The following is a 21,844-nucleotide window of genomic DNA, read 5'->3' as shown; positions in this document are numbered from 1 at the left end:
TCCTCAGCACCACATAAGCAGAAAAAGACGGAAGTGGTGCTGTGGCTCAAGTGGTAGAGGGCTAACCTTGAGCTGAAGAGCTGAGGGACAGTACCCAGGCCCAGAGTTCAGGTCCCACAACCGGCAAAAAAAAAGAAAAAAGAAAAAAGAAAAAAAAAAAGATTTCTTTCTAGGTTCTTTTTTTTTTCTTCCTAACTTGAAAATAAAGCCATTTTATCTTGGGGTTGTCAGTCAGTGGTAATCATTAAAAACTGAAATTAGAAAATATGTTTATTACAGAAAATAAGAAACTTAAACAGGAAAGAAACTAGGTATTTGTTTATATTGGTCATAGGACATGAAGCTCAGAGCCTGGGCACTATTCCTGAACTTTGTCTCTCAAGACTAGCGTTCTAACACTTTAAGCCACAGCTCTACTTCGGTTTTCTGGTAGATAATTGGAGATCAGAGACTCATAGACTTGCCTGCCTGGGCTGGCTTTGAACCGTGATCCTCAGATCTCAGTCTCCTGAGTAGGATTAAAAGTGTGAGCCGCCAGCGCCTGCCCGAAACTAGGTTTTTAAAATCCTACAAAACTACCATTAATCCTGTAGTATATACATATTTTCCAGAGGTCCCTTTGACTCATTCCAAATAATAGCTTCTCAAAAGATGGAGAAGCCTGTTCAGTCACTACTGCCTGGTACTTTTTGCTTGCTGGCTGTCTTTCTCTTTCTCTCTCTCTCTTTCTCTCTCTCTTTCTCTTTCTTTCTTTCTTTCTTTTTCTTTCTCTCTTTCTCTTTTCTTTCTCTCTCCTTCCTTCCTTCCTTCCTTCCTTCCTTCCTTCCTTCCTTCCTTCCTTCCTTCCTTCCTTTCTTGCTTTCTTGCTTGCTTTCTTGCTTTCTTTCTGCCTTCCCAGTTGTGGGGCCTGAGCACTGTCCCTCAGCTCTTCAGCTCACGCTGAGCACTCCACCACTTGAACCACAGTACCACTTCCGGCTTTTTCTGTTTATGTGGTGCTGAGGAATTGAACCCAGGGCCTCATGCACACAAGGCAAGTATTCTACCACTGAGCCACCTTAATAGCCTCTTTTTTTGTTCTTATTCAACTAGATTGTAAGGCACAAGTAGTGCTTTAGTCAGAACTGTATCTGTAGTACCCTGTATGTATACCCAGCACATGGCAAATACTTAGTATTCAAATAACTGTGTTTAATATAAAAAAGAGTCAGGAATGTGTGTATGTGTGTGTGTATGTGAAATGGAAAGAAAGGGTAAGATGTACATCCCTGACCTTTGATTTCTTATAGTCTACGAGGGAGGTTGGACAGTAAATATGTATTTGCATAGAAGGTGGTAAGGGCTCTGACAGGTGAAGTTCAGTGCTAAGGGAGCACATCAGGAGCAGCCATTGCTATTGCACCCTTAGGTGCGCAAGTTGTTAGAGTAGGCTTTCTAGAAGATGGACAGTATAAACATTTCTAACCTTTTATTTTGTGTCTGTTTTTAATCTATAATTTATAATGGCTAGGTAATGTACTATGTAACTATCAGAGTATAATCAGTCCCCTTTATTAGTAGGCCCTTAGAAGATTCTGTTTTTGTTGTTTAAAAAATATTATCATGTATATCTTTGCAGATCTTCACTTACTTTGTTAGGTAAGTTTGACTGGAAATTTCTGGATCTGAGGATTACATGTATTTTGGAGAATTTTGCTACATATCACTAGATTTTTCTTCATCATAGATTTTTTCTTCATCTTTGTCAGTCTATACATCCAACAATATCTGAAAATGACTTTCCTGAAAGATCTCTGACCAACATAGATAAAAATATCTCTGTTACTTTGTTAGACAAAAAAACTGGTGTCTTAATAGCTTTTTACTTTGTTAGACAAAAAAACTGGTGTCTTAATAGCTTTGGTGTCAAATTTGCTTTTAATTCACTTGTAATAACTAATAGATTGACAAATAGTACAATGAGATATGACAAGCATCAATTTAGATTGATAAGGATTAGTGAAAAATTTTATGCAGTTTAGCATATATGAAATTACCTGCATATTTCTACTAGATTTGATTGCAAGTCATATAGTGGTGCTAGGGATTGAGCTCAAGGCCTTGCACATACTAAAAAAGCACTCTGTACCACTCAGCTACATCTGTAGCCTGTCAGTATTTGCTTTTTTAACAGTCTTCAATCCAGAATGTTACTGTATTTTAAGATCTTTATTTTAAAGCTGCATGTTGTGATGACAGATATTTAGAAATTGAAAGGAGACTATTTTTTGATTTGGGATCAAGTACTTTAAGAAGCTTGTATGTTAACATTAATCCTAGCAACTAACTTCTTTTTAATTATTGTGGCCAGAAACACCAGATGAAAATGGTAAAACCCAGAGAGCTGATGATTTTGTCTTGAAGAAAATAAAGAAGAAAAAGAAAAAGAAACATCGAGAAGATGTGCGAGGAAGACGCCTTAAAATGTACAACAAAGAAGTACAAACCGTATGTGCTGGCCTGACTCGAATCAGTAAAGAGATTCTCACCCAAGGACAAATAAATAGCACTTCTGGAGTTAATAAAGAGTCCTTCAGGTATCTGAAAGATGAACAGCTGTGCCGATTAAATTTGGGCATGCAGGAATATCGGGTGCCCCAGGGAGTACAAACACCCTTTACGACTCACCAGGAACACTCGATTCGTAGAAATTTCTTAAAAACAGGTACTAAATTTAGCAGCTTCATCCACGAGGAACACCAGTCCAACGGCGGTGCTCTGGTACTTCATGCGTACATGGATGAACTCTCATTTTTGTCTCCAATGGAGATGGAGAGATTTTCTGAGGAGTTTCTTGCTTTGACATTCAGTGAAAACGAGAAAAATTCTGCTTACTATGCTTTAGCAATAGTGCATGGAGCGGCTGCTTATCTTCCAGACTTTTTGGACTATTTTGCTTTTAATTTCCCCAACACTCCAGTGAAAATGGAAATTTTGGGCAAGAAAGATATTGAAACAACCACCATTTCAAATTTTCATACTCAGGTAAGGAAAAATTACTGCTGCCTTTGTTTAGTAAATATAGTATCTCAACAGTATTAATCTCATTCTGTTACATAGCACACACCAGCACATACTGATAAAAATTCATGGAGATAAAAGCACTTGAGCATTGGTTATTTCTCTAATTATAAATCTTAATTGCTGAGATCTCTGGTGTGAGGCTTGTTACTTGCTTTAAGAAATGCTTTATTCATGTTAGACATCACTGCAAGTCTTTGGAAAATCAACTGTGGAACAAATACAGTCTTTTACAGATCAGTAATGTTAGTGTGGGTGATGTAATTCAGGTCTGGTAGCTGGGAGGAGACTTGATTGAGTTAAGATGTACTTTCATGTCCTAATAGAACCCATGAGGGTTTTGGCCTATGTCTTTGCCAGGTTTTTGTGGTTTTGTTTCTCCTCTTTCAGTAACTTGTTGGCAGTCTATCCCAGAATTACACCCCATATATCTGACTCTTGAGTGTCATCAGGGAGCTTGCCATAGTCCCTGCGCCTTCTGCTCTGTGCTGTTGTAGGTAAAGATGTTTTCTAGAGCCTTGCTTGGGCAGCTAGCCTTATGTCAGCAGAGAAATAGTGCCTTTCTAACCAATTTAACCCTTTTTTCAAAGAAGTTAAATTTAGGGCTTTAAAAACAATTTGATAATATGTCCTATTTTCTTCTCTTTTCATTCTTTTTTTTTTTTTCCTGTCATGGGTGCTGTCCCTCAGCTCTTCAGCTCAAGGCGAGTGCTCTCTCACTTGAGCCATAGTCCCACTTCCAGTTTTCAGGTGGTTTATTGGAGATAAGAGTCTCATGGACTTTCCTGCCCCTGCTGGCTTGGAATGCAATCCTCAGATCTCAGCCTCCTGAGTAGCTGGCATGACAGGCGTAAGCTACCAGTGCCCGGCTGCCCTGTTTTTTTTCTTGTTAGCTTTTCTCATAATATTTATAAGTATGAATGGTCAGCTATAAGTATACTTTGCACATTGTAAATTCAAGTCTACTGAAGTCTGTTTCATGTTTTAGAGATACATGATTATATGCCCTGCTTTTTCAGGTCACCTGGTGTTGTAGTGCTTGCTGCTGGGTTTTTTTCCTCTTAAGATATTTTTTTCTTCTTTTAAATAAGTTTTTTATTGTGAAAATACTGTATAGAGGGGTTATAATCACATGAGCAAGGTAATGAGCATATTTGTTTTTTTTGGGGGGGGTCCGGTCGTGGGGCCTGAACTCTGGGCCTGGGCGCTGTCCCTCAACTCTTCAGCTCAAAGCTAGCGCTCTACCACTTGAGCCACAGCGCCACTTCCGGCTTTTTCTGCTTATGTGGTGCTGAGGAATCGAACCCAGGGCCTCACGCATGCAAGGCAAGCGCTCTACCATTGAGCCACCTTCCCAGCCCCTGAGCACATTTCTTATCAAGCATTATTGCCTCCTTTTTCCCCTAACATCCCTTCCCTCACATCTCCACAACTACATCTCCCCCCCCCCCCGCCCCCTTTTTTTTCTTTTTTGGTAAATCATAACTCAGCTGCTCACATTATAATGCTTTCAAGCCACTTAGTTTTGTCTGAACCTCCTCTAGCCTGAATCTTTTTATGGAGTCTTACTCTCGGGGCCTCCAATGAGGGGGCATCCAGTTTAGATCTATGAACTAAAAAATTTCTGTAATTGAAGTTCTCTCTGCAGTAGAGAGAGCAGGAGCAGCCAACCTGGAGAGGTCACAAGATGGAGCTGCCCACAATGTTGGAACATGGTGTTCAATAAAGGGGCTTTGTCTTGGATATTAGCTTTGTTACCACAATCAGGTGTTGAAGTACTGACTTTTTTTTTTTTTTTCTTTTTTTAAAGGAGATTTTCCCTTTCAAGATACTTGAAGGCTAAGGAATCCTATTTTTATAAATAATTTGGAAGAGACTAAAAACAGTTCTAATCTTGTCCATAGTGGCCCACCAGTATTGCTGAGAGCTGAGTTTAATATGCTCTACCACTTCTTTTTTTTTTTTTTTTTTTGATCCGGTCATGGGGCCTGAACTCTGGGCCTGGGCGCTGTCCCTCAGCTCTTCAGCTCAAGGCTAGCACTCTACCACTTGAGCCACAGCACCACTTCTGGCTTTTTTTTCTGCTTATGTGGTGCTGAGGAATCGAACCCAGGGCCTCATGCATGCAAGGCAAGCGCTCTACCACTGAGCCACCTTCTCAGCCCCGCTCTACCACTTCTTTAGTGTAGCAAAATGCAGTTCATTTTCTGGTCTGATAGGCCAGCAAGCTATCTGGGAGATGTACCAGAAATTTTGGAGGGAGAAATTCTGGTTTTGTAAACTTTTATTCTATAGTGGCTCAAGTTTGGATAGTCAAGAAAAGAAGACATTTTGACATATTATTCCCTGCTGATTTTTGCCTTCCAATTTAAAAATAAATGGGAGCTGAAATTCAAATAACTGTACCAACAACTTACCTTGAGATTTACGCTAAAGAACATGTCAGATTATGAAATTAGATATAGAACATTTCAGCCATGAAAGTGTGTTGAAGATTTTTGAATGGGTCTTGTGCTCTGGTAGTCCTGGAATTTAAGTTTTATTAATTTTTAGCTATTGGAAGGAAGTATATGGTAGGTTGAATAGCCCATGAAACTTAAAATTTGAACTTGTAAGATCTTTGATAGAAGCTCACACGATAGTTTAGATTTAATGGTACTTCATAGTTTGTGGAAATGCTTTGACATCTGTATGTTGGAAACAACCAGGGGAGAGGCAAGCAGCTTTTATCTCTGCTGTGCACTAGCAGACCTTGGTCAGCTAGCGACTCAGAAAAGTTTTATGCCATTGTGTCATGTCTTTGGGGAAGTGCTCTTACTGGATTAACACTGCGGTTGGTAAAACTCAAATCCTAATTTAAAATATAATAGGAAAGGTTTTGTTTCTAATATTAACAAATAACTAAATGCTGGGAATTAAGTACTTAGGGGAAATTGGAATTTTATGTTTGTGAAGGCTTATGAAGTTCTTATTAACCTGTAAATACCTGTAAATAAAGTCAAGGATTGGGTATAGTGGTTAATGTCTGTAATTTTTGTTACTCTGGAGGAAGAGGTGGTAGGATCTAGGTCTGAGTCTTGCCTTGCAAAAACATTTGAGACCTTTCAAGAAAAACAAAATGTCTAGGTTGTGGTTCAAGTGGTAGGACATTTGCCTAGCATGCACAAAGCCCTGAGTTCAATCCCAGGACCCTCCCTCCCCCCCAAAAGTAACAAAGTAAAAAAAAAAAATTATGGAGCTGAGGATTGAATTTAGAGCTTTTGCACAAATTAGACACGCACTAAACTACCTTCACCAGCCCTCAATTTTTTTAAGCAGTAGAGATAGCTATTAGTGCTTGTTTATAGTTTAATTATCTAGCCATAATAATTATCCATGACTGTGCTTCAGAATAGTTCATTCAGCATTTGGATCAAGACTCAAGTCATGTTCTGTACACTCACTTGGTCGGGTGGAGTGGGGCAATAGACCAGCAGTAATAAGGCAGTTTCAGGAGTAGAGTTGTGCACAGGAAGAGCCTGCTCTAGAGGGAGCAGACTGGAGTTGATTAGAAAGGCATTTTTGGCTGGGAATGTGGCTTTAGTGGTAGAGTGCTTGCCTAGCATACATGAAACCCTGGGTTCAATTCCTCAGTACCACATACACAGAAAAAGCTGGAAGTGGTGCTGTGGTTCAAGTGGTGGAGTGCTAGCCTTGAGCAAAAGAGGCTCAGGAGGGGCTGGGAAGATGGCTCAGTGGTAGAGTGCTTGCCTTGCATGCATGAGGCCCTGGGTTCGATTCCTTAGCAACCACATAAGCAGAAAAAGCCGGAAGTGAGGCTCATGCTCAAGTAGTATAGTGCTAGCCTTGAGCTGAAGAGCTGAGGGACAGTGCCCAGGCCCAGAGTTCAGGGCCCACGACCGACCAAAAAAAAAAAAAAAAAAAGCTCAGGAACAGTGTCCAGGCCCAGAGCTCAAATAAAAGGCATTTTTAAAAGCATGTGAAACTAATAGAATTGTGAAGGCAGATTAATACTTGGTAAGGACATTTTTAATGAGAGGAATTAATAACCAATTCAGATGTAGAGATATTTGAGAATGTGCCATTTTCAGAGAGCTGCAAATGGGTTGACACTGAACAGGGGAAATCCTGACTGTTCAGGAGTGGCTAGAATTGAGAAGAGAAGAGTGGAGAAGCAGGGAGAGGACAGGACAGTGGGTAGAAGGGAGAAGGACAAGGAGAGAAAGGGTTAGGAGGAAGCAGAGAGAAGAGGGAAGGGGAACAGAGAGGAGGATGGATTTGAGCATTGAGAAAGGAGGGATAATGATGAGTAAAGAGCTATATGATATATTTTTAAAAACTTTCTGAAGGTAATGAAGTACTAGGAAGCCTTAGAATGTTATCAACTTTGTATTTGTAAAGGTTACATGGAAGTGTAGCGATGAGATTGCATGAAATGAGTTTGGAAGCAAGAAGACTGATTTAGGGTACTTCAGGAACTGGCATTGGTATTAAAGAATGAACTTTTGCAAATAATTACAGAGTAGAGCTCAGCTGGACTTGAGGCAGTTTCACCATGTGTTTAGGAGGTGGAGGTACTGTAGAAGGGAAATTAGAGGGTTGGAGAGGCTGTGGGGTTGTGTTTATAAATTCAGATTGTATGTGTGTGTGTGTGTGTGTGTGTGTGTGTGTGTGTGTGTAAAATATTATTTTTTGTCAGTCCTGGGGCTTGAATTCAGGGCCTGGGCACTGTCCCTTGAGTTTCTTTTGCTCAAGGCTAGTGCTCTACCACTTGAGCCACAGCACCGCTTCTGGCCTTTTCTGTGTATGTGGTAATGAGGAATGGAACTCAGGGCTTCATGCATACTAGGCAAACACTCTATCGCTGAGCCACATTCCCAGCTCACAGTTTGAGATACTTTGATTCCAAGCACTGTACCAGTGAAGTGTAGACATGTTGCTTGAGTTATTTTGAGTTGGGTATCCACTTGAGCCTATGTTTAGAAATGTCTTAATGTAGTTAAATATGTGAGCCTATGTTAGGAGATATCTCGGCAGGAGAAGCAGAAGGTTGGATCAACTAGTAGATGAGCAATCTAGAGATGGTAGAGTGGAACAGAGGTGAAGCTAAGAGTGGAAGACAGACATAAGTGGTGAAAAGAGACCAAAAAGAAAGACAAATAGAGGGAAGACGAAGATGCAAGTTTCCTAGGTTGTTGTAAAATCACGGGAGTGGTACAAATACTACATACTATATGAAGGATCAAGCGAAATAGAGATGGAAAGGTGTTCGGTTGATCAATTAGGAATTTAATTGGAACCATCAAGTCTTTGCAAACCATGAGACTGACTGTTGTAAATTATACCTTTTCTTTAGAACCTTCTCAAAGTGTGCTTTGAAGCCGGGTGCTGGTGGCTCACTAATCTTGGCTACACAGGAGACTGAGATCTGAGGATCAGTTCAAAGCCAGCATGGGCAGGAAAGTCTGTGGGACTTATATCTCCAATTAACCACCAGAAAACCGGAAGTGGTGCTGGTAGAGCTAGCTTTGAGTAAAAGAGTTCAGAGAGATGGCACACAGGCTCTGAGTCATGATTTTGGCTTGTTGGAAATTTATTCTTGCTTTTACACAGATCTTCTGAATGGGAATTTGCCTTTAAAAAGAGCCCCAGATGGTTGTTTTGCACATTAAGATCTTAGAAACACCATTTTTGAATTGTCTCTAGCAGGAGAAAGTAAAATACTAGAAATGTGAAAGAAAAATGATAGTTTCCATTACATTTATATTTTTAATTGCTAAGTTATTGTAATTGCTAAAGCTGGGGATCCACACATATATAGGGCTTTCTGTAAGACAAAACATTTTAATATCAAATATTTTAATACTCAAGGAGATAAGTTCATAATATCAGTTGAAACACCAAGCTGGTTCTTGTTTGATTACTTAACTTTCTTAGTTGATACAGGTTAACTTTGTGAATTTCAGTTTCTAGTCAAAAGGAATTCATATGTATTGACACAATATGATCTACTGTACAATTCTGTAGGATTGCTCAGGTTTTCAGTAATCATTGGCTAAATACCAAATTTTGACCAAAAAGTTTGTTTGTAGAACCTTTAGAGCAGTTAATGGAAAAAAATTAGTGTTCAAAAAGTTATTATATCTCCCTTCCCCCTCCCCCTCTTGCCCTCTCTCCTTCTCCATTTCCCCAACCTCTCTCCGTCCCCTCTTCCCCTTCTCCCTTTCTCTATCCATTTTCCTTTCCTCCTTCCCCCCCCCCCCCCCCCCCCCCCCCCGCCACTTGAAAATTCTTAGTGGTTTTAAGCTGTACTTAATGACAAGAGTCCTGCATCCTTGGCTTGTTCTAAGAACCCCATTTTCTCTATAAAATGGTAATGGCCAATAGGATTGGAGTGGTCAACTTCAATAAAGGCCGTGTCTTAGGAAAAAAACAACAACATCTTGTCTCTCCTTATGTTTTGGGACATGGCTGCCTGCTCTTTGATGAATATAATTGACATTTTATAGTGAGTTGATAGTACTAACTAGTAGAGTGATTTGGAAACTACTAGAGTGGTTTGGAAAATAACTGAACCTTTAAGGAGCTGTGCTCATCAGTGCATTGCTTAAAAAGAAAAGTAAATATTTTGAAGTAGTTGGCTTTATACAATAAAACAATAAGTAAAAATGGTATGTTTGATTCTTTTTTTCTCTTGTTCTAACTACAGCTTGTACTCAACTAATGAACTGACTTGTACTGTGGGTTTTTTGTTTTGTTGTTGTTGTTGTTTTTGCCAGTCTTGAACTCGGCCTGGCTCTGTCCCTCAGCTCTTCAGCTCAAGGCTAGTGCTCTACCACTTGAGCCTCTGTGCCACTTCCAGTTTTCTGGTGGTTTATTGGAGATAAGAGTATCATGGACTTTCCTGCCCTGGCTGGCTTTGAATCGCGATCCTTAGTAGCTCCTGAGTAGCTAGGATTACAGGTGTGAGCCTCCAGTTGCCTGGGTTTTGTACTGCTTTTTAGCTGTACATTTTAAAGTAGGAGTGCCTTCCTACTTACGGAGTCACAAGGCTAGGAAGATTACTGGTTAGGTTTTTTCCTTTCTGTCTGTTAAATAATCAGCTTAGATAGGCTTCTTCCTGAAACATGAATTATGTGGAATAATCTACTCTCCTACCCTGAAATAACAGGGTTTTCCATTGAGAATGTTTTTAGCTTGGTGTTCTTTTTTTTTTTTTTTAATTTTAATTTTAATTTTTTGGGTCCGGTCGTAGGCCTGAACTCTGGGCCTGGGTGCTGTCCCTCAGCTCTTCAGAGGCTAGCACTCTTACCACTTGAGCCACAGCGCCACTTCCGGCTTTTTTTCTTTTTTGCTTATGTGGTGCTGAGGAATCGAACCCAGGGCCTCATGCATGCGAGGCAAGTGCTCTACCACTGAGCCATCTTCCCAGCCCCAGCTTGGTGTTCTAGTAGGTTTTAAACCTAGTATTTGTAAAAGGTGCATTTTGTAGGGGCACAGTTGAGCTTCCTTAACTGAAAAAGTGATATAGGAGAACTTTGTAAAGTTGTTTCTAATCCAAAGAACAGAGTAATGTATATGTTTAAAAATATCCAAAGAACAAAGTAATGTATATGTTTAAAAAAATAAATATTTTGGGGCTGGGAAGGTTGCTCAGTGGTAGAGTGCTCACGGTGAGCTGAAGAGCTGAGGGACAGCACCCAGGCCCAGAGTTCAGGCCCCATGACTGACAAAAATAAGTAAGTATTTCATAGCAAGCATAAATAACCCATTTGAATGCATGCAAAGTTAACTGTTGTTTTTATATAGGCATGTTTTCCTTTGATTCCACACATTTGGTCCCTGATTTCACTAAGGTTATTTTCTCTGCTGGTGTATGTCTGTTGCTTTCCTTTTTTCAGTTCTACTTATCTACCTCAAACATTGGTTGGGAGGGTTAGAGGAAGGTAAACATCAGGAAGCCTGCTTTTGTTCTTTGGTCAGCTTGCTTGTCTTTTTTCCATAGTGATTGTCAGCATTTTTGGCTGTGTAGAATTGTTTTCCTCCACTACCCTAGAAAAGACAACCCCTCTCCTCACAGGCTAACTGGTGTTGTGAGATGCATCTCTCAGTCTTCTTTTTTTTTTTTTTTTTTTAATTTAATTTTATTTTATTTGAGAACATACTGTACAGAGGGGCTACAATTACATGGGCAGGATAATGCATACATTTCTTACCAAGCATTGCAGCCTCCTCCTTTGTTTACCCTTCACCTCCCTTCCCAGCCTCCCCCCTCCCCCCACCCAATTATACCCCCCTCCCTCTCAGTCTTCTTTAGTTGTCATAAATCTACATAACAAAATTTAACCAAGTTGGCACTAGGAACTCCCACTTTAGGAACTCCCACCTTTAATCCTAGCTACTTAGGAGGCTGAGATCTGAGGATTGTGGCACAGACAGGAAGTCTGTGAGATTCTTGTCTCCAATTAACCACCAGAAAACTGGAAGTGGAGCTGTGGCTCCAAGTGGTAGGGTGCTCGCCTTCAATGCAAAAGCTCAGGGACAGTGCCCATGCCCTGAATTCAAGTTCCCCCACTTACCAAAAACAAAAACAAAAAACACTTTAAGTATGTAAGTGTATGGCATTAATTATATTCACAGTGTTGTCAAGCCCTCTTCCATTACTACAGTCTGTACCTACTGAGTATCTTTCATGACAATCACCCATCCTCTCCCCTCCAGTTTTTCACTCTTAGTTTACATAAAGGAAAAGTAAACTCAGTGAATTGCTGCTTTGCATATAATTCACATTATAAAAAGCAATAAACTTTTCCCTTTTTTTCGAAGCATACTTTTATTCTGAATTTATAGTTTTATCATTTTCATGAATTGTTAAAAACTTTATTGTCATCTATGTGTTTTGAGTGTCTCCAGCTAAATTAGGGTCCTAGGTCCAGAGCAGAAATTAAGCAAAGTTGGATATGGTGGTTCACAATGAGCCCTTTGTGGAGTGTTTTTACTAGTACATTCTCTAATGCTCATCTGTCCATCCTGTCACCTCAGGAAACTTGCATATACTGTGTGCACACATGGCTCTTGTCTGACCTAGGCCCTTGTCTATGTCTCCCTGACCTTAGCTCTGGCACTGGGGGCTTCACTTGGTATTTTCCTTTGCATTCTGATTAGTCCCTCGTTCTTCAGCTGGAAGGAACATGTTTTCAATGTGTCAATGTGGGAAATAGGTTGAAAGATTTATTACTTACCGATCCTGAGTGGAGGAGAGCAGACCTCTGATACCAGTCATGAGACATGAATGAAGTCAGCAAGAAGGGGAAGAGGGGAAAGGCAAACATTTTTAAGCTGGGCCATGGGTGGCTCGTGGCTGCAATCCTAGCTCTGCAGGAGGCTGAGATTTTAGGATTGTGGTTCAAAGCTAGCCCAGGTAGGAAAGTCCTTGAGATACTTTTCTCCAGTTAACCACTAGAAAACTGGAAGTGGCACTGTGGTTCAAATGGTAGAGCGCTTGTCTTGAGCTGAAATGCTGAGGGACAGTGCCCAGGCCCAGGGTTCAGGCCCACCAAAAACAACAAAACAAAACAAAAAACCAAACATTTTTAAGGCTTTATAAATAAGGCCAAGCAAGGTATTTTACAACTGTCATCCTAGCTGCTACAGATGGGGTGTGGTTCAAGGCCATCAGGAGAACACGTCAGCGAGGCCTTATCTCAAAAATAAAAAGCCAAAGGACTAGGAACAAGACTGAAGTGGTAGAGTCCATGTAGAGCCCATGCCTAGAAATAAGGAACCTCAACTTTAGTTGTCAGCACTGCTCCTCAATAGTTTTATAAGTAGTATATTGCATGTGCTGTATGATGTTATAAGAATTTGTTGATACATTTAGCTCTAGTTCATTGATTCCCACAGGCCCCCGATTGTGGAACTTGACATTAGGGCTTGAGCACTGTCCCTGAGCTCTTTTTTTTTGCCGGTCATGGGTCTGGGCGCTGTCCCTCAGCTCTTCAGCTCAAGCCACAGCGCCACTTCCGGCTTTTTCTGTTTACGTGGTGCTGAGGAATCGAACCCAGGGCCTCATGCTTGCAAGGCATGCACTCTACCGCTGAGCTACCTTCCCAGCCCCTGTCCCTGAGCTCTTTTGCTCAAGGTTAGTACTCTACCACTTTGACCATAGCGCCACATCTGTTTTTTAAGTGGTTAATTGGAGATCAGAGTCTCACGGGGACTTTTCTGCCCCAGCTGGCTTCAAACCGTGTTCCTCAGATTTCTGCCTCCTGAGTAGTTAGGATTACAGACGTGAGCCACTGTCATCCAGCTTATTGATTTTTTTCTTTTTAGCCACTATACAATATTGTGTTAAATGCAGTTTCTTGGACATTTAAATTGATGGTTTTTTCCATTTTCTTTGTAGTGTGTGTATGTGTGATGGGGGATGTGTGTGTTTGTATGTATGGGGGATTGAACTCAGGACTTTACCCTTGCTTGTGTAAGCAGTCTATCGTTTGAAGCTTGCCTCCCCAGTCCTTTCACTTTTAATTTATTTTTAAGATGGGCTCTCCTTCTAACTTTTGCCTGGACTGGCCTCAACCTTATTTTCCCTACCTGTGCCTCCTCAGTGTCTGAGATTATCAGTGTAGGTCACTATGCCTGGCTTGTTTGTTTGTTTGTTTGTTTGTTTTTTGGTCCAGTTGTGGGGCCTGAACTCTGGGCCTGGGCACTGTCCCTTAGCTCTTCAGTTCAAGGCTAGCGCTCTACCACTTGAGCCACAGAGCCACTTCCGGCTTTTATCTTTTTGCTTATGTGGTGCTGAGGAATCGAACCCAGGGCCTCATGCTTGCAAGGCAAGCACTCTACCACTGAGCCACCTTCCCAGCCCCGTGGCTTGTTTGTTTTGTATAAAACTGCCTTACAGTAAGCTTTTGTACAAAAGTCTGTCCACATGTATGTCCTGGTATTTGTTTCTCTTTTGAGATCCAGTGACTATTGCTTGGGTCCAGTGACTCAAGATTTCACATGCATGAAGAGGCTTTGTTCTGTGGTAACCTTTGGTGGTAGTTTGGATAGGTTGAAGGTCATTTTCCTCATATATAGAGGCATTGGTCTAGTATCTTAAGCTTCTAGTGTTTTTGTTGAGAAATACAGCTGTGTCCCTTCTTCCCTCCCTTTCTCTGTAGTCTTTTTTTTTTTTTTTTTTTTTTTTTTACAATTTATTACAGAATTTGGCCATGGGGCTTGAGGGTGCTTTCCCTCAGCTTTCAGCTCAAGGCTTGCACTCTACCACTTGAAGTCACAGCTCCACTTCTGGTTTTCTTGTGGTTTATTGAAGATAGAGTCTCATGGACTTTTCTGCCTGGGCTGGCTTTGAACTGCAATCCTCAGATCTCAGCCTCCTGTGTAGCTAGGAATACAGGTGTGAGTCACTGGCGCCTGGCCAGTAAGGTGCTTTGAGATGTTCCTTTAAAAAAATTATTGTGAAGTGTTTCAGATATACAAAGAATATGAGCAGTGATGATGAACAGCTGGATTCCTGCCATCTAGCTCAAGAAATGGAACATAAGCAGTGCAGCTGAACTCTTTCCCACCTTACCTTCTGATATGGAAATAAATGCCTTTGCATTTGGGTGCATTTTTTACAGTATGAACATTAAAACAACACATAATTTGTGAATCTTTATCATATCCCACGTATCATGTCTTTTTTCTTTTTCTTCCCTTTATAGGGTAAGGCTAGGCAAGTCCTTTAACTATATCCCCAGCTCTTCTTATATTATTTCTTTGTTAATTTCCTTTTGTAGGCTTTATTGTTGGTTTTTTTCCCTGAAAATTTTATCAGTTGTATGTTAGACCTCCTGACTGATCTTTTTTTTTTTTTGTTGTTGGTCATGGGGACTGAACTCTTGGCCTGGGTGCTGTCCCTCAGCTCTTCAGCTGTAGACTAGTGCTGTACCACTTGAGCCTCAGCCCCACTTCCGCTTTTCTGCTTATGCGGTGCTGAGGAATCGAACCGAGGGCCTCATATATGCAAGGCAAGCACTCTTAGCACTGAGCCACCTTCCAGCCCCATGACTGATCTTATTTTGGTATCATTTCTCCATCTCTGTTTCTCCTATTTATTTATTTATTTATTTATTTTGGGTCCGGTCGTGGGGCCTGAACTCTGGGCCTGAGCACTGTCCCTCAGCTCTTCAGCTCAAGGCTAGCACTCTACCACTTGAGCCACAGCGCTACTTCCGGCTTTTTTTTTTCTGCTTATGTGGTGCTGAGGAATCGAACCCAGGGCCTCAAGCATGCAAGGCAAGCGCTCTACCACTGAGCCACCTTCCCAGCCCCTCTGTTTCTCCTATTAAGTCTATGTCTGTCTGTTTTTGTCACTGTCTCTGTCTCTGTCTCCCCCCTCTCCCCTCTGACAAGTTGATCTTATTATGCTCAAGTTGGTCCTCCAATTTTCTTTTCTTTTGTCGGTCATGGGGCTTGAACTCAGTGCCTGGGCACTGTTGCTGAGCTTTCACTCAAGGAAGGCTAGCACTCTACCACTTGGAGTCTCAGCGCCATTTCTGGTTTTCTGGTGGTTAATTGGAGATGAGTTTCAGATTTTCTTGTGGCCTTTCTTGCCTGGGTTGGCTTTGAACTGTGATCCTTAGATCTTAGCTTCCTGAGTAGGATTACAGGCGTGAGACACCTGAGCCTGGCTTCCTCTAATTTTCTTGCCTTTTCCTTTTTCTGGGGAGATTGAACTATCTCCTTTTCCTACTAAGTTATTCTTGTTTTCTGATAGCTTTTTTCCACAACTTCCTGTTATTCTTTCATAGATGCAATGTTTTCTTTTATCTCTAATGAAATTTTGAAATTGTTTTGAAATTTTTTTTGATGCTCTTGTTTTGAAATTTTACTTGATGCTTGTCTGTTTTGTTCAAGCTGTTTTTGTACTGTTCTGTTTATGTTAGATTTTTTTCCCTAAAGTGATTTGGTGATCTAGTCACCTTAAATGTGAGTTGACATGAAACGGATTAGAAACTCTGAACACATATATGAAACTTAGCAGTGTACTGACTCAGGTGGGTGTGTGGCAGGAGCATTATGGGTAATGCTCCAAATACTGGTGTTCAGATATCTTTTTTTCTGGGGCTTTTAATTTTTTTTTTTTTTTGTTGTTGTTGTCAGTCATGGGGCTAACTCTGGGCCTGGGCGCTGTCCCTCAGCTCTTCAGCTCAAGACTAGCACTCTACCACTTAAGCCACAGTGCTACTTCTGGTTTTCTGGTGGTTTATTGGAGATAAGGGTCTTAAGAACTTTCCTGCCTGGGCTGGCTTTGAACTGTGATCCACATATCTCAGCCTCCTGAGTAGCTAGGATGACATCCGTGAGCCACTGGTGCCCAGCACGGCTTTTACTTTTTGAGAACCATCATGTTTTACCAGAGTTGCTAGAGAAGGTATTACTGGTACCCAGCCAGCACTCAGCATCTAAAGTTCACAGTCTGCTCACTCCCCATATATCATTAGGTTTTCAGAAATGTATCTGTAGTTTTACTTCTGTCCTTTTTGACTGTGGGATTTGTAGCCTTTCTCTTTTGCTTTTCACTTGAGTGGGATTTTGATGGGAAATAGAAGTGAGTCTTGCTCTTAGTCTGTCATGTTTAAATAACAGCCTTTCTCATCTTTTCCCATTAATGGTAAATCTGTTCATACTTAAAAAGACTTAAATGGAAAAATATGCTATCGTTGGATAAGCAAAATCAATATCAGGGCGGGGAATGTAGCTCAGCTGTAGAGTGCTTGCCTAGCATGCATGAAGCCCTGGTTCAATTCCTCAGTACCACATAAACAGAAAAAGCCAGAAGTGGCGCTGTGGCTCAGGTGGTAGAGTACTAGCCTTGAGCAAAAGAAGCTCAGGGATAACACTCAGGCCCTGAGTTTAAGCCACAGGACTGGCACTAAAAGAAAGCGGGGGAGAGGCAGAGGGGGGAGGGTGATGGAAAAATAAAGAATAGCCAGAAAAGGCAAAACCAGAAGTGTTCAGTCAGCCACAATCATTTGTTTAGTGTATACTAGTTTATGACTCTTTCAGTGGAACAGAAATGTAAATCCAGAATGAATACATAAAGGTATGTAATATGTAAAAATGATAGCTTTCTCAGAAGATGTGGTAGTGTGTGTCTGTAGTTCCAGCCTCTCAGGACACTGGGGGGGGGGGGGGAAGGACTGCAAGCAAACATAAGTTCTAAATGGGATGAAGATTGACATTATAAAGTGAGTCTATACAAGAAAAAGTTCTCTTGCTTTCAAACACTGAAGGTCTTTCTAGTATCCTCTTCATACAAACAAACCAGTATAAATGAAGTCTAAAGAAAAATCATAATCCTAAGTTAGAAAATGCCTAGAAAAAAACAAGAGAGGTACCAACCACCCAAGATAAAATAACACTGCAGATAGTTCACAGAAAAAGAAATAAGAATGGTCCATTAACCCCTGAAAAGACAATTTCTCCACTTAAACAGTGAAATAGCCAGACATGGTTGACTCACGCCTGAAATCCTAGCTTTTCAGGAGGCTGAGATCTGAGGATTGCAGTTTGAAGCCAGCCTTGGCAGAAAAGTCCCTGTGAGACTATTTCCAGTTAACCCCTCAAAAGCCAGAAGTGGCGCTACGGCTCCATGTGGTAGAGTGCCAGCCTTGAGCTCAGGGAGAGTGCCCAGACCCAAAGCTCAAGCCACCACAACTGACAATAAATAACATACATACATCATACATATAGTGAAATTAAAACTGAAAATACGCAGTTTTTTACTTAAGTGATTAAAACTTTAAATGTAGAACATTCTATCGTTGAGATTGTTGGGCAACAGATACTCTCCTATTTTGCTGGTGAGAATGAAAGACCTGTATAGGATTGTTGATTGCTAAACGTTCTCCTTTCACATTTCCCTTTCTTTCAGTCTAATTTCATAGCAAGACTTTGTAAAGAATTATTTATACTTGCTACCTCCATTTCATCCTTTTTTCTTTTTTACTGTGTGCCAGTACTGGGGATTAAACTGAGGGCCTGGGCACCATCCTTGAGCTGTTTTGCACAAGGCCAGTGCTCTACCAGGTGAGCCACAGGTACACATCCAGCTTTTTGGTGATTATTTGGAGATGAGAGTCTCACTGATTTTTGTTTGCTGGCTTTGAATGGAGATCCCCAGATCTTAGCCTTCTGAATAGATAGGGTTCTAGGTGTGAGCCACTGGTACACAGTAGCCAAATATGGGTTTTGCCCTTATAATTTCTCTGAAACATCTTTTGGTTGTTACCACTGTAATTTTTACTTAATTTGTTTTGTCTGCCAGTCCTGTGGCTCAAGCTCTGGGTCTGGGTCTGTCCATTACCTTTTTTGCTCAAGGCTAATGTTCTGCCACTTCAGCAACAGCTCCACTTTCAGCCTTTTGATAGTTAATTAGAGATAGGAATTTTACAGACTTTCATGCCTGGGTTGGCTTTTTGAACTGCTATCCTTAGATCCTCAGCCTCCTGAGTAGCTAGGATAAGTCAGCACACACAGTTATCAATGTATAATTAATAGTTTGCTTATTTGGCTGACCCATTCACACAGTTGATACATGTTGAATTTATGTTAATAAATGCTGTTCATAAACTAACTTGTTTTGCTCATTAAGTATATTGCAAAGATTTGCATATTTAAAAATGTATTGCAAGTAACAGACACTATTAACAGTTCTTCCTCAGTTTTTTTATATCTATATTTTGGCTGGAGTGTTAATGATTGCTTATATCTAGCCTCAGCATATATTCAGTAAATATTTCAATAAATGTTCATGAGAGAGGCACTAAGTATTAAAACCATGGCAGTGGTTAATGCAGATTGTTCTCACAAAGTTAAATTTAAATGTTAGTGCTAATGGTGGCTTAGATTGGGGCCCGCAGATGTTCCCTACAGAGGACTGGATAGTACATTAGCGTCGGAGGACTGCCCTGTCTCCATCATGGGAACTTACTACTTAATTCTGCCATTGTAATATAAATGAAATGGACCAGTAGGACTGCATGGTGATCCTCGATTTGGTATGTGGATTGTAGTTTGCCAGCTCCTTGTCTGAATTAACAGCCTTTGTAGCCTTAGTATTGTTAACTTTTTTTTATGCAGCTCTCTAGTGAAACGTGACTCTGAGGTAATTAGTATCTTGCTAGACAGTTCTTCTTTCTCATTTTCTTGAGAGACTGGAGGTTGTTTTCATTCTTCCCAGGCTGGTCTTAAGCACCGGGGTCCAGGTGACCTTCCCGCCTTGCTGGGATCAGTGGCTCCTGTGACCAAAGTTCCTTTAGCTAATTCATTCTCCTGTCACTGTATTGTATTCCTGTCATTGTATTCCTTAAGTGCATTTCTTGATCCTGTGTTGTCTATAGTCTTTAAAGTCTCATTCACTGTAAAAAGTGAACTTTGCACAATAGTCGATACCTCTGGTCCTTCTTCCCTTGCTCCCTCCCCCATTTCTACTGCCTTCCTTCCCCTCACTCTCCATTGTTACTTGGGGATTCCACTTACGTCCTTCTGAAACTCACCAGACAAGTGCTGTCCTGTTGAGCCACATCCTTAGCCGCTTCTTCTTGGCCTTCTATAAACAACTTGTATAAAACATTCAGTTTTGTGGACTTGACTTGCTTTGCAATTGAACCTTGCTTTTACTTTCTCTTCAGTTTGTTAAGCCTCTTCAAGGATACATAGACACACTGTAGTGGATAACAGTGTACACTGTAGTGGATAACAGTGTGTAAACAGTGGCCCAGGCAGTGTGGATTTCTTAGAATGTAACTTACAGGGCTGGGGAACATCCAGGTCTCGGAGTCCTGTGGTACAAGGCCGTGTAGAAACATGTACACTTCCTGTTGGCTGTTTATACCAATCATTTTGAGTGGTCTACAATTGGACCACTGGTAGAATAAAAGTTCCTCCCCCCTGTTAGAATGTGGCAAGTGTAGCAGGGTTCATTTTCTCTCTTCTTTTGAATAATAGATCAAGAGGGACTTTGCTAGCTACAATTGTTCTGAGCTTAATGTTTTTTTTTTTTTTTTTTTTTTTTTTTTTGCGGGTTGTGGAGCCTGAACTCTGGGCCTAGGCACTGTCCCTCAGCTCTTCAGCTCAAGGCTAGTGCTCTAGCACTTGAGCCACAGTGCCACTTCCAGCTTTTTCTGCTGATGTGGTGCTGAGGAATCGAACCCAGGGCCTCATGCATGCAAGGCAAGCACTCTACCACTGAGCCACCTTCCCAGCCCTGTTGTGAGCTTAATGTTGTGTAGTATGGAGTTACTTAAAATAATTTGTAGTGGGAAGGTCGAATGGTGAAGTGTTGTGTGGTTTTTCATTAATTTGCAGAAGGAAGGTTGAATGATGAAGGCTACAGTTCTCTTTCTGAGGAGATCACATCCTAGACAAGGTGGGAGGGTTCTTGGGCTGGGTATCCTGAAGCAGACATACTGGGTAAGTGTGGAGGGGAGAAATATTTACTTCCCGAGTGGAGGCAGTGGTACTGTGGATATTATCTAGGGGATGGGGACTAACGTGGGAACTAGATGATGATTACTACCTGGTGAGGTAAGTATGGAAAGAGGAGAAAGCAGGTTTGGTGGCACAATATAAAAAAAAATGAGCTCCCTTTTATAGGTGTTGCATTTGAAAGTTCTGTGGGCAGTTGTAAATAAAGGTCTGAGTTTTAGAAAGTTTTAACTTAGAGAGATAAAGAATTTAACAGGGTACATTTGGTAGTTACATCTATAGTATTGAACCACCTTCACCTTCCCAACATATAATATGTTGAATGAGAAATAAGCCAAATCTGCAACAACCACATTTTGGAGAGGATGCCTGAGAGGGAAATAAAGGAAACCAGTAACTGAAAACACCCTTGTTGAGCAGCAATGAGATCATTAGTGATGTGTTTCAGGTAATTGGGGTGAAAAAAGCAATGATGATGTTTAACTAACAAAAGGTCAGGTGCATTGGTAAAGACGTGAAGTAGACTTTTAGAGAACTAGAATGCTGGTTGGTAATGTAGGTTCAGGTGCATTAGGTGCACATTACAAGGAATCCGACTAAAACTGGGCTTAAGTTTAAGAGGCATTTTCTGGCTCGTGAAATGGAGGTGGTGTAGGTTAGGGTTTGTAGGCAGGCATGGTACAAGGACTAGAACAGAGTGAGGCGGTGTCACATGAGATGAGTAGATGTGTGGGCTCTGCTTGATGGGGGTGAAAATCTTTTGTAGCAAGGCTATAAGTGAGCTATCTTTTTCAGATATTCTATATTGCAGCTCTATCTAGTCCTAGTATTTTGTAGCACAATTATTTACTAGCTGTTCTATTAAATAAAATTTTAATGTTAATTCTTTGTCATTCAAATAGATACAGTATTAGTATTCACATGAAGGTATGCACTTTGAAGATCCTTATGAGAAACTGTGTGTAGAGGAAAACAGCATTTGATTTTAACAAAGTTATGAGGTCATAAAACTTTGTGATCTTGCTCCCCTCTCTTTTATTGTTTCTTTCCTTTCCCGCTTAAGTTACTTCCACTACTTTCAGATAGGAAAAGATGCTTTGTGTTTATTTGTGTCATGTATTATTCTACGTGTCTGCAGTTTTGGTTGTCTCCTCTTAATTGTTGGATTTAATGGTGTTTGAATTAGGCAAACTTGCTTGTAAAATTTTTAATTCTCACTATGTATAGAAGGTAAAGTAACATGGATCCCTTCAAATCAATAATGCACTAAGGACTGCATAATTTAAAAGCTAGCTGGCCA

The 21,844-nt window shown here is 40.8% G+C and overlaps 1 protein-coding gene across 2 annotated transcripts in view; it reads left to right on the top strand.

Moving 5' to 3' along the window:
• The window catches only part of Rsbn1 (round spermatid basic protein 1), a 49,911-nt gene that overhangs the window by 13,088 nt on the left and 14,979 nt on the right, over positions 1-21,844 (top strand). For both annotated transcript variants that reach the window (XM_070006380.1, XM_070006381.1), the window contains exon 2: positions 2,351-3,024. In XM_070006380.1, the coding sequence (XP_069862481.1) occupies positions 2,351-3,024 (674 nt within the window). The remainder of the gene's footprint in view (positions 1-2,350; positions 3,025-21,844) is intronic.

Source organism: Dipodomys merriami, unplaced genomic scaffold, assembly GCF_024711535.1.
Source record: "Dipodomys merriami isolate MVZ:Mamm:240054 unplaced genomic scaffold, mDipMer1.0.p SCAF_7, whole genome shotgun sequence".
Lineage (NCBI taxonomy): Eukaryota > Metazoa > Chordata > Mammalia > Rodentia > Heteromyidae > Dipodomys > Dipodomys merriami.
Note: the sequence above shows the minus strand (reverse complement) of the source record. Positions and strands in the feature narration are given on the sequence as shown.